The sequence below is a fragment of the Limanda limanda genome, chromosome 11 (assembly GCF_963576545.1).
Source record: "Limanda limanda chromosome 11, fLimLim1.1, whole genome shotgun sequence".
Taxonomy (NCBI): Eukaryota; Metazoa; Chordata; class Actinopteri; order Pleuronectiformes; family Pleuronectidae; genus Limanda; species Limanda limanda.
In genome coordinates, this window is record NC_083646.1 from 1592702 (window position 1) to 1606570 (window position 13869).

The 13869-nt window shown below is 42.0% G+C and overlaps 1 protein-coding gene across 1 annotated transcript in view; it reads right to left on the bottom strand.

Moving 5' to 3' along the window:
• The window catches only part of LOC133014504 (raftlin-like), a 102215-nt gene that overhangs the window by 5727 nt on the left and 82619 nt on the right, over positions 1-13869 (bottom strand). The window contains exon 7 of the mRNA XM_061081769.1: positions 9450-9568. Within this exon, the coding sequence (XP_060937752.1) occupies positions 9450-9568 (119 nt within the window). The remainder of the gene's footprint in view (positions 1-9449; positions 9569-13869) is intronic.

Consider the following 13869-nt stretch of genomic DNA (forward strand, 5'->3'; position numbering starts at 1 on the left):
CATGGCAACCGGGTCTGTTAATGACAAGTCAGTGAGGCCTTGAGTAAACGGGTCGCTCACCTGAAACACTTGTGTTATTGGTGTTTGTGACATTCAGGCCCCACAGTCGCTTTGTGTCAGAGACTTATTTAAATCAAGATTAGATGGAGGAGTAAACTGTGAAATGTTTATCTTGACTTGTGGGAGAAAAAGTTGTTCAAACGGAAATACACACATGTAATTATCAGAACACAACCATACTTGTTGTGTATGAGGGAGAGGAAGTGTGTGTGTTGGAGTGTGTGTGTGTGTGTGTGAGTGTGTGGTTTAGTCATCTGTGGAAACAGTAAAACCACAACGCGTGTCAGTCTCGTCCCGACAACGTTTGCATTCACACGCACAAGAAATGTCAAAAAACAAACCTTCACAAAGAAGCAAAAAAAAAATGAATATGTATTTGAAAAGACGAGAGTGAAATAAAAGTCTCAGCCTTTAGGCCGTGGTCGATTTTAACACGAACTCCAGTCTGTTCTCCTCGGTGCTGCAGAGCGAATCCCGATCCTCGACATGCAAACCACCGAGAATATTCATGGTGCAGCGGATGGACCTGTGAAGAGCAGAGGCGACACCTGCACGATCCACATTTAGCCTCCACTGTTCTGAGAAGTGTGAAAACTAATTAAAGCTGCACCCGCCAAAGGTTTCATATAATGAACACCCACCATCATCTGCCTCCGTCGCACACAGATCCCGACCCCTCCTCACCTCCAGGAGCTGCTTCTGCTGTCGTGCTGCAGAGCTTCTGCTACCACTGCTTCTAATTCTGCAGCTGGATCCAGTCGCAGGCAACATAGTCCAGGCAAAGTAGCGTTTGCGACCGACTAATTGTAAAAGAATTTTTTTCAGCATAGATCATTTCTATGAGGTGTCCAGAACAACATACTAAAAGTCCTAAGAAATCCTAGTTGAGGAAATATGTTTAATTCTCATCAATGTGCCAATAAGGCAACAATACACCCCAACAAGACTATTTTTTTCCTTTACTCCAATCAAAATGAAACTTTACACAATGAAAGTAACCATGAAACGTAACATTTTTTGTATTACAAGTTTCTTTTGAAATGAATTTGACAAGCACATGAGCTCCACACTTATTGAATATGTCCTAATTTGCATAGGCAAACACCATTCATATGTATTACAAATACATACATAAATTCATTTTCAAAGAAACTTGTAATACAAAAAATGTTACGTTTCATGGCTACTTTCATTGTGTAAAGTTTTATTTTGATAGGAGTAAAGGAAAAAAATAGTCTTTTTGGGGTGTATTGTTGCCTTATTGGCACATTGATGAGAATTAAACATATTTCCTCAACTAGGATTTCTTAGGACTTTTAGTATGTTGTTCTGGACACCTCATAGAAATAATCTATGCTGAAAAAAATTCTAACAATTACTTCTATTTTTGGCTCCAAAATGGGCTACTTTGCCTGGACTAACAGAGAGAATTGAGAAGTGAGAACCTTTCTGAGCCCGAGCGACTGATCAGCATGCAGCGCTCACTGTCTGCCGTGAGGCCGCCTTCCAATCACAACACTCAAACCCACTCCACCGCCTCGTCTTCTCTTCCACAGATTTGTATTGACCGAGTTGACGGCGCGTGCACAAACAGACCTGGAGCAGTCGCACACTAACTCGCAGGTTTGCTAATCGTTGGAATACGAGACTGTTATTTACTCAAGCTTTACTCTCTCGGTTCCAACAGGGAGCGGCGCATCTGCATTTTGTCGGAGGAGAGTTTATGTTGGAACAACTCCCAGAAACACGCTCTCGCACTCAAAGGCTTCCCGGAAAGTAAATTGAGAAATCATTTTTTCTGTAATGGCTTTGCTGTTCTTTGGAGTAGGTGAGAGTTAATCACAGCTCCTGCAGTGGGGGGGGGGGGGGGGGGGGGGGGGGGGCTCGCTGCTCCCCCGACTTGTTATGCAGGGCCACCTTGCTGCATCAGCACTCCTGCATCAACCGGAGAGGCTCAAAAACAAGAAAGTAATCACCTCGGCCCGTCTCTGTCGATGTGATCTGAGACACTTCACAGAGGGATCACACAGTGAGAGGAGGCGTGGTCTAACCGTCTTCACACAGTTTATCAGGTTTGTACCTTGAGCCAAACAACGTGTTAAAGAGCAGGAGGGAGAAAAACACGTTTTCACAGGTGATAAGTAAAACAAAAGCTGCTTATGCAACTTTTTTCTACCTTGAAATAGAAGCTTCAGAAATTAGTTTGATGGTTGAACTCCAAATAATCTCCTGAAACTTTCCAGAGGGGCTGAATGTGAGAATGCAACTTTCAGTGTGAGTGTAACTAACTGATAGTTGCAGCTGAAATTGTTAAAGAGTAACAACTGAAGTTTATCTCCGATATTCAACATGGAAGGTTTGAAATATGAGGAATTCTAAGCAGAGTTTGGAGCCCAATAGAAATAATTTCCACCTGTGGCTGCAGAGGGCGCTGTTGCTCAGTAAAAGTTACCCAGTGTTGCTTTAACATCTTGGATGCTTAACCTGCTATTTTCAGAAATATTAGACTTAAACTCTTGTCATCCAGAGGAGGGAGCAGCTGCAGGTGGACGTAGATTTCAAAGTTCCCTCTTGAGTCAGTTCCACAAAAAACAAAGCGCCATTATTTTTCTATCAAGCTCCTCCCTCAGCTCTGCAGGAAAGACATAACAAGCTGTAAATCTGTCTTTTCAGCGACTCAGAATCCAGCTGTATTTTCACAGGTTTTGCAGCCACAGTCCAGTGATGATGCAGCAAATACCTGAGACGTCCTGATAGGCTCGCTCAGCCTTGAGCGTTGTCACAGCAACAGAGCGGCGGCGCGACGACCGTTTCAAATTGTAATTGACCATTTAAAAAAACATCACAGATAAATATTTCATATAAGTGCTATTTCTTTACATATATTCCTCGCAGCTAAATCTGCTCTCTTTTGTGTTTCGATTACTCTTCACGGATTTTTTCAAAACCTTTCCCCAGCTTAAAAAAAAAAACAATAATTTTGATTTATAAATGTTTATCAGGTTATTGTAGACGTTTAAATATATATTTACTGTTATACTTTAATTTCCCTGTAAGATACACTTATCTAATTGTTAGTAATTAGTCATTTATATATATATTTTATTTATTAGTTGCTAGCGGTTGCTGTTTCACATTCAAACTTCTCTCTCCTCTTCACTACAACCAAATGTTCTGCAGACATTCATGGTCCTCAGAAGATGCACCATCCTAACTGTTGTGCTCCCCTGACTTTTCCACCGGCTCCAGACTGGTACTGGTGGACATTTGGAGTTGCAGGCTGCATGTTGCTGTAATAGTTGCAGCAGACATTCAGGTTCCCACACAATGTAATAACTTTGATCCCCTCGACTTTCATCTGTCATCATCACCAGGTCAGAATTTTAATTTGTCCAATACTTTGTTATTTTCCTAAGTCTCTAAAGACGCCTACACGTCACCAGGGGACGTTTCTCTGGCTCAAACCTTCATTACCGCGGTGAATAGCAGAGATTAAATAGAAGCCACACAGAGAACATCCCAAAATTAGACTTTTATGAGGCATTAGCCGACTTTTGAGTCAGAGGTAAACTATGCAGCCTGATAACACATGATGAGGTAGTTAGGAAAACAAAGGATCAGCCAACGCATACGTTTGTTCCTGTTCATCTCGTGTCAGTGACGAGTGAAAATAGAACAAAATCCACTGAAGACAAGTCGTCAACTTTAAGGCGGAAGCCCCTAATTACTTTATTCAAATTCCAGAAAGGGCCAAAAGCTAAATTCTGACAGGTGTGGCCCGGAGCTTCTCTCTGCGTCTCTGATTACTGCTTTTTGTTTTATCTGCCTGACGGGTAGCGAGCTCCAAACCAGATGTGTGTTTTTTTTTTTCAGGTTAACTGAGATGACTCTTTTAACCACAACCTACTTTAGAGACGAGAGGAGCGAGAGACAAAGAGACAGTTTCTCTTATAACCTCAGTTCACACTCAGCTGAACATAAAGTGCAGGTGCACCACAGCGGCTCTTTCCAGACGTCCCTCCAGCCCGGACCCGGTGAAACTGAAACTCTATAATGTCCTGCACGATGTAGTAACTCAGCAGCGGTGGAGGAGGAACTCAGACTCTTTACTGGAGTTAAAGAACCCATAAAACTATGTGAAAATACTCAAGTAGAAGAGAAAGTCTGTGAAATCATAAACCCTGGTAGTTTAAATATGCAAAATTCACATTTATTTGTTCTAATTTGAAATACTGTGATAAAGGGTTTGAGATTGTCACAGATTTTAAGGCAAAACAAAGGTTCTGCAACACATTTGCATTATTGTCCTTTCTTCTGTTCTATAACCTTTGCTTTTTTGTCAAATAATGCTAAACTTTACCACTTTATCATCAAACAAATGGTAAATAACATCACCTGAAGTCTAAAAAGGGAAATACAATATATATATATACATTCTATGTACTTCTGCTGCATGGGGTAGGCTGGCCGGGGGTGGGTGGGTAGTATTGTGGGTAGGGATATATCCATCAGATTTGTGTTTATAATTGTATAATTGTACTGAGTACCCAAAGAAAACCAATAAAAGGGAAATACACTTTCGGTGGAAGTTGAACATTTGATTGAGATCTTAACTTGTGGGAACCAGTGGGATAAATTCTAATGCTTCAGTCTGAAATCTTTCAATCTCAATCTGCACAAAGTACAACATCCTTCGTCCTCAACCCTCGACTAGAGCGAGAGGAAACTACCAAAAAAACGGGTGGGGAAATAAATTCATGTAGAGTACTTGCAGTAATACAGGAAGTCTCTTTTCACCACTGTTGCTTAAACATTCAAACAGGCCAGTTAATTCCATTCTGTAAGTTACAAGCTATTATTTTCCAGCTCGTAAACCAGCGCAGCCTGTAAACGCCGCCCTCCTGTTCTGCAGTTATCAGCCTGGTCTTCACAGAGCGGGGGGGGATCTCTCACTTGCACTTGGACGGTGCAAATGACTCTGCCTCTATCTAGGTCACCTCTTCTCTCACCTCAGCCAGGGAGGACAGAGATATCACGGACAGGCAGCGTGCACGCTAACGACCAGCTCCCTGCACAACACGCAGGCCACAGCGTGCACACGGTACACAACACAACACAACATTGTGAGTCATGCATGAGGTCTGAAATGAGCAGAAACACAACACATCTGCATCCTGTGTTCGTGGCACCGACCGCCGAAAATCGATTCCAGCGAACCCAGAGGAAGACGGATCTGTACCCGGTGGTTTTTGCATGAAGCTAATTTCGAGACACACACACACACACACATGATCTTCATCTCTTGTGGATCTGAGGTGTCCTTTTCTACGCCTGAAACAATTTCTTCACAGATTCCTCGCTGCCACACCAACGCTGTGATATCTGGACCTAATCCTGTTTCAGACCTGATTCCAGTGTCAGCTCTGCTAAGCTCCTCTTTACTTGCTTTGACTCTGGACTGCCATTCCTTGATATTAACTCTGAGGGCGTCTGCTTTCTGCAGGAGTCGGCACTTTTTCTCTTTACTGCACTTTTCTCCCGGTGTGTCTCTCTGGTTATGAGTTGTGGAGATCAAGGAGCGAGCGAGCGCGGCTGCGGCGACATCATCAAACCGCCGGCGCTTGAAGAGGCTGAGAAAAAAACACTTTACTCACTGACAATCACGCTGTGACTTCAACAGGAATCTCAAAAAAACATGTGCAGATAGAAATGTGTTCAAAAAGAAGGACACAGAGAATGAAGCATCCATTAAATCTGCATTAATACGCTGCAGAATCCATGTAAAATCTGAAATAACACTTTTTACAAAGAACCCAGATCATAAAACAAGTGATTTTCTTTATTGAACCAGCTTTAATAAACAAAGCTGATTGTTCAGTGACCAGGGAGCTGGTTTGCAATCTCTTGTTTTCTGCTCTGATAATTTTTCTAAGTTATGTATAAAGCTCTAATGCACGGAATTAAAACATCTCCTTGAAGATAAGATAAGATACTAACATGCATGTTTGTGTTATTGCTGTGGTGAGGAACATTTTAATGTGTGACCTTCTGCATAATTTAGATTTTATGAGATTTGGGGATTTCAATCTCTTTGCATTTGGGTGGTTTCATCTATAAATGTTGCAAATAAAATCCAAGATTATGTGCAGACCACTAAATGGGAGTTTGATCATGGGCTTTTATTGTGATTTACAAAAATTCTTGGAGCTCTTGAGCCCTGATAGTTGCTAATAAGTGAAATCTCAGTTTGGCCATTTGACTTCAAATCTGTCTATAGCACGTCTCTGCAACAGATGGTTGGAGATTTGGGTGAAGCTAGTAAAAGCCAATGAACTCCGAACTCCCCTTATATAACTTTCAAAACGTAAAATGGCAAATATTCAACATATCTGTCCACAATCCAATAGATATTTCCTCTGTGGCACATGTTGGATGTAAAATCTCAGCATTTAAAACCCAGTTCTGCCTCGTGTGCTCCGAGCCTGGGAGCGTCGGAGTGGATCACAACATTTCGAGGCGTGAAAGAGAAGATGAGAAGCGCCTGAGGAACATCTGACCACTCACACGCGTCCGCCGAGCTACAGCGAACATCAATTCATCTTTAAATAACACACACGCATGTGGACTCTTGTGCACCTTCACTGTTTCATCTGGAGATACACAACACCTTCCTGTTAATGCATCTCATCCCCGTGGAGGAGTGAGTTCTCCTCAGCGTGAGCAAACATGTTAACGAGCGAGTCGGAGCTGAGAGGTTGAAGTGAAGAAGAACTCGCTTTGTTTGGTTCTTGCTCTTGTGAAACTTACTGATTGGGGAAAAAAAAGGGTCTTTCAGCACATTCGTTTGGAGGCAGCTCCTGTATTCACGTTCCCTCAGGACGCTGGAGATGAGAGGCCGGCCCTAATTGAAGTTTCACGGCCGAGGCCCTTGATGTGTTATTAATTTTCGATGCTCGCCACCAGCTGCATGTTTCCTGCTCAGGTCACTTCGCTCAGGAAGAAACAGTCGTCGTGTTCGGGCGACTGCGACGATCTTTGTGTTCCTTTTCCATGTCTCTGTGCACAATCTGAAAGCTGAAAGAAATGTCTGACACTAAATATATGCATGTTTTTAATTTGTTGAACAGCCTGTTTGTACGATGTTAATTTATTTCTCTGGGCTCTAATCATATGCATTTTTTTCCTGTGTTTGTTCTGCTTATCTCTCGACTCTGCTGCTGTTTAATAGAAACACTTGCACCTGTCGTCTTTAAATGTCTTTATGTTTGTTTGGATTCCACCTGGAATAAAGTCAATGTTTTTCACATTTGTTGAATGACTGTAATTTTCAGTGAGAATTAATGAAGCTAATCTTTTTTTAGTTCATCTTTGGCAACAAACTGAATAAGATAAATGTTGCAGCGGTCAGTCTTAATCAAATCACCATTAAAACCCCGACTTACACTTTTCAAATGCAAATCCTCTGATTAGTTGCGACTTGTTTTATAAACCAAACAATTAAAAAACCTTCATTTCTCCCCCCTCCTCCGGGAGACGACACCCTCCCACTTGACGACAGTGTTAAATGATTGCATGCCCTCAGTGGAACAGCTTGTTCGTCCCAGCACCTGTCAGACGTCTGGATGAATAACGCTGTTAAACATTAGGAGATGTATATAAAGATCAGAGGGGAACCTTCTGAGACGGGTTTTTTGGAAAAATGTTGATTGGATCTGCTGGAACTTTTTAGTGTCATCGGTTCGGTGTCAGCCTCTATTCACATTTCTGGGGGAAGCCTTGAAATCCATAAAGCTGTCACAGTGCTACCATTCATCTCAGAGGGGGAGGAGCTTCTCCCGCCACCATCAGCTCTGTGCTGGATCCTCGGAGAGACACATTTTCATGGACAAAAGTCTCCTTTCACACTTGGACAGCCTCAGGCCGCGAAAAAGTCTAAATTCAATTACCGAGATAGCATCGACAAACACATCCAGACACACAACCCCGGCCCGTCCACTGAGTGGACACAAAAAACACACACACACACACAGCAGCTGCACGCACAAACACATGCATACACACACTCACACACATACAGATGGAAAGCAATGAAATGGCTGCAAAACCTTCAATTCTAAAGAAAAAAGCTAAACAAAAATCAATTTCCAACTTGGAACCTGAGCTGAGGAGAGACACTAATCGTCCGGTAGATAAGGTTCGATCCCGAGAACACAAGCAGCCGCTACACATGTCCTATAAATCCAGATCTGGCCGATTTGCCTTCAGGGTTTGTTGGGAGAACGGTTGGCTGCAGAGTAGAGAGAAGGGATCTGAGTGACAAGTGATTTCAATAAAAGCAGACCAGTGGATTTGTGCTGTAAAGCCGGCTCACGGACGCAGATTAAACATATTGATTGAACCGGACGACGCTGGTACGAGCAGCTGTGGTGAAGGAAGAACCAGCGATTCAGCATCGATCCAGTTTCTAGGATTCAGTTTAAACACAATAGTCCAGGCAAAGTAGCGTTTTACGACCGACTAATTGTAAAAGAATTTTTTTCAGCATAGATCATTTCTATGAGGTGTCCAGAACAACATACTAAAAGTCCTAAGAAATCCTAGTTGAGGAAATATGTTTAATTCTCATCAATGTGCCAATAAGGCAACAATACACCCAAAAAGACTATTTTTTTCCTTTACTCCAATCACAAAAAAACTTTACACAATGAAAGTAACCATGAAACGTAACATTTTTTTGTGTTACAAGTTTCTTTGGAAATGAATTTGACAAGCACATGAGCTCCACACTTATTGAATATGTCCTAATTTGCATAGGCAAACACCATTCATATGTATTACAAATACATACATAAATTCATTTTCAAAGAAACTTGTAATACAAAAAATGTTACGTTTCATGGCTACTTTCATTGTGTAAAGTTTTCATTTGATAGGAGTAAAGGAAAAAAATAGTCTTTTTGGGGTGTATTGTTGCCGGGCCTTATTGGCACATTGATGAGAATTAAACATATTTCCTCAACTAGGATTTCTTAGGACTTTTAGTATGTTGTTCTGGACACCTCATAGAAATAATCTATGCTGAAAAAAATTATTTTACAATTACTTCTATTTTTGGCTCCAAAATGGGCTACTTTGCCTGGACTACAATAAGCTTGTGATCATAATCCTGACGACGGAATTCTGAGAGGAGCTATCACAACCTGCCCCTGTTAAACATGTCACTGCATGTCTCATAACGTGCTTATCTTGATAATTCAATCTGCCGTTCAGATCCCCTGTCATGTGTATGTACAGGATGATGATGCAACAGTTTCCACAGCAGCACGTCTCGTCCTCTCCTCGCTGCACAACGACAACGTGACGACAACAGGACACATCTCTGCACTCACATCGATGACGGTCCACTGCTCCACCACGATGGCGTCGTACGTCTGAGCCGCGGCGTTCTGCTCGCCCTCGCTCGCCTCCTGGAAGATGAACACGCTCTCCACCGACTTCGGCAGCAGATCTGCAGAGGAGAGGAGGAACAAAAGGGGGGAAAACGTCTGTGAAAAGAGTATCTACAGGATGGAGTGTGTCTGCCTTGTCTTTAGCGCCTTCAGGCCAAAAGGAAATGGAACGATATCCGTCAGGAACATTCACACACAAGCCTTTATTACACAGCCCGTGGTGTGGGCCATTTGTATGAGCAATGTGCACTTTATGCATTATGCAGGGCGACGTGTAAGAGAACAGAGCAGGTATTCCCCTTCTGGGATGTGGAGAACGAAGAGGAGACATTACGCCGGCTACATCAGTGGGTTGTTGTTTTTTTTCCGGGACCCAGAGCCGCTGCTGGTTTTCGTGCTTGACAGCAAAACAGAAGCTAATTACAACAGGGAAGCAGGTGAATGCAGCGGCGGATAGGATTTAAAAAAAACCCTGCAGTGCTCTTTGTCCCGAGGATCCGGACGGAGACCAGCGCTCTAAACGGAGACGGACAGATTTTAGAGAAGGTAAAAACGTAGCCGCTGATTTAATGAAGTCGGGTCCGTGAGGCATTAAAGTGTAAATCCTGTTGCTAAGCTGCATAATTCACCTTAAAAAGACCGGAATTAAGAGGCGGCCACATGAAGACGCTGATGTTGATGCTGCAGGACGCTGGTGAGATTGTGAGCTGCTGACCAGAGAGATTGTGTAAGCTGCTCGTCTGTCGGGGGCTAACCAGCGCAGGATTGGCGTCTGGCGCCCGGGACCCGGTGTCTGTTGTTATTTCTTTGATGCACATAAACATTACTTGCAGACACACACACACACACACAGACACACACACACAATACATGCCCCTTGGTCCAGTCTTCCCAGCCGGCCTTAGTGCTTTCTCATTACTCCCACACCATTTACACACTAATACAGTTTGCCCGGGCCCAGGCACCAATACCAGACACTCCACATTTCATTACTGGGCCCTAATAATAGGGGGGGGGGGGGGGGGTGAGAGGCGGCTGGAGAGCCCACGGAGAGAGGGAGGGCCGGAGCAAGACAGACGGAGCGAGAGAGAGACAGAGAGAGAGAGAGAGAAGAGGGATGACAGGCTCTTTATTTCCTTCCCCTCTCCCTGAAAACCCATTTAGGACCAGTGCTCAATTGAAGACATCTCCTGCTCTCTCTCAAATACAGACATTGTCGTTGTTCACCTCCGTCCCGCCCCCTTTGGCCTTCTCTCCTCCTCAGCCCCCTCCATCACCCTCTTCCCCCCCCCCCCCCCCCCGAGTCCAACGCTCCACCACCTCATCCCTCAGCCCTCCCCACACCTCCTGTATAATTGGAAAGAAGTCTTTTTTTAAAGGTAACACCGGTTCCCTGGCAGCACAACAGGGATCACTCAGGTGAGGCGTCGCTCTGCCGGGGCAAAGCCTGTCTCTCTGGTGATAAAGCAGACAGACGCTCAGCAGAGGAGAGAGAGAGAGAGAGAGAGAACGAGGGGAGTGGAAGAGAGAAAGTCGGCTGCTGGGGGCGTTCGAGTCCGTCAGGGGAACGTGGCGGCTGCGTGCGTGAATAAACATTATCCCGCGCCTGTTGACTGAGAGACGAGCCGAGCAGCCGGCGGGACGACGGAGAAGAAGTTGTTTACACTTGCAAAAAAAAAGCATCCGTGCAACCCTCGGTGAAATCACTCTGCAGCTTCTTCCTCGACTCGCACAGTCAAGGTCATTTAAATACACAGTGGCAGGAAACACAGGGAGTGACAGCACTGGGACTGGGAGACACGTCAGCCAATGGGTGAGGGACACTGGTGGCGTGCAGAGGTTGAAAGTCTCCGAGACGACAGAGGAGACGAACACTGAACTGACCTGTCTCCTTGTACTGTACAACACTCCGCTCCATATACATTTGTGTTAAATGTGTTAATATAAACCATATTGATATTATATATAATTTTACACAATAATATTGTCTTTTGCACACTCTGTCCACATATTCTTACACTCATAGTATATTATATTATCTATTGTATAGTCAAATATAATATACCTCTACTATATATCATATCATACTCTCTGTATATTCTTTGTATATATAAGTCTATATACACATATTTATACATGTGTACATGTTATTATTATTATTATTATTATTATTTTTACTATTATTATTATATATACTGTTGCTGCCATTATTACTATATACTGCTATTATATTGGTATAATTACTATCATATATAAATATATATTATGTTATATTATATACTATATATACTGTACTATTTGTATATACTGTCTAACAATAACATTACCATCATATCATCAGTACTATTACCATCATCTTGCCACTGCACCTTATCTACCTATTTATCTTGTGTTTCTGTTTTTATTCTTTCTACCTCAATATTTTTTATTTTATTCTATTGTTTTGTATTTTATTGTATTCAAATATACCGGCTGCTATGACGACTTAATTTCCCTTTGGGGATGAATAGAGTAATCTATCTATCTATCTATCTATCTATCTATCTATCTATCTATCTATCTATCTATCTATCTATCTATCTATCTATCTATCTATCTATCTATCTATCTATCTATCTATCTATCTATCTATCTATCTATCTATCTATCTATCTATCTATCTATCTATCTATCTATCTATCTATCTATCTATCTATCTATCTATCTATCTATCTATCTATCTATCTATCTATCTATCTATCTATCTATCTATCTATCTATCTATCTATCTATCTATCTATCTATCTATCTATCTATCTATCTATCTATCTATCTATCTATCTATCTATCTATCTATCTATCTATCTATCTATCTATCTATCTATCTATCTATCTATCTATCTATCTATCTATCTATCTATCTATCTATCTATCTATCTATCCATCCACCCACCCAGAGACTAAAGTGTTGAGATTGCAGAGTCTCTGCTTGGCGTGTGTCTGGCTCTAGATGTGACGTCTCCGGCTGCACATATTAAATCAGTTTGTTCCCGATATTCACGGACATGTTCTCAAACCTGCTGTTTCACATTAGAGTCGAGCCGGCAGTCTTTTGAATCCACTAACAGGATGTTGATCAGAGTCAAAGTGGCTTCAGAGACACAGGATCAATGCTGCAGGTTCAGATCAGCTGAGATGTGACACCGGTGGAAAACAACGCTGGTTCCATGTTCATCCAAATCAATACACAGAACTCATTAGAGGACCGAGCACCAGGCTCCACATTTGAGATTTTGTGGAGTGTATTTTCTGTTTGCTTTCCATGTCTACCTGTCTGAGACTTAAAGGAGATGAATGTGAGTTTGTTGCTTTTACTACAAAGCCAATATCAGCATTTTACAGTTGTTTACTTAATGATCTAGCAGAATTAAATGTTGAATATTCAGGATCAACTGTAGGTAATGATGGAAGGATGAAAAATGACATGTCATGTCGTCCATCTTTATATACAGTCTATGATGGAGAGATTTCTACCCCTCCTTTGCTTCTGCTGATGTTAGCATGCTAACCAACTAGCCCCATATCTCCACTTCCTGTCTCCACTTCTAGATAGATGGATGGATAGATAGATAGATAGATGGATAGATGGATAGATGGATAGATGGATAGATGGATAGATGGATAGATAGATAGATAGATAGATAGATAGATAGATAGATAGATAGATAGATAGATAGATAGATAGATAGATAGATAGATAGATAGATGGATAGATGGATAGATGGATAGATGGATAGATAGATAGATAGATAGATAGATAGATAGATAGATAGATAGATAGATAGATAGATAGATGGATAGATGGATAGATGGATAGATGGATAGATAGATAGATAGATAGATAGATAGATAGATAGATAGATAGATAGATAGATAGATAGATAGATAGATAGATAGATAGATAGATAGATACTTTATTAATCCCGTCACTCACCACCTGCACCTGACAAGGAACCGGTGGCAGATATAAAATTGCTTGAGTAATGCAGAACATTTCAAATAATTGAATTGATATTTGTGTCTTGTTGAAGACAAGATGATTTTAGAAAGAATCTCTGAATGTGTCATTGATTGTGTCTCAAATCTCTTGATCATTCATTCACTTTTCGCTTTATAATAAACCCTCTGGGGGGGGAGGGGAGTTCTAAATTGAGACCCTGGCCCCCTCATCAGTCATCACTCACAGCAGCAGCAGCAGCTACAGTGGTTTTCATGAGCAAAGTTAGGATCTTATATTTATGTCCGAGCTTGGATTCAGATAAAGACAGTGAAGATCAGAAACTATGAAAAAGGCTTTTTCCTGGTTGCAGCGTGTGAAGAT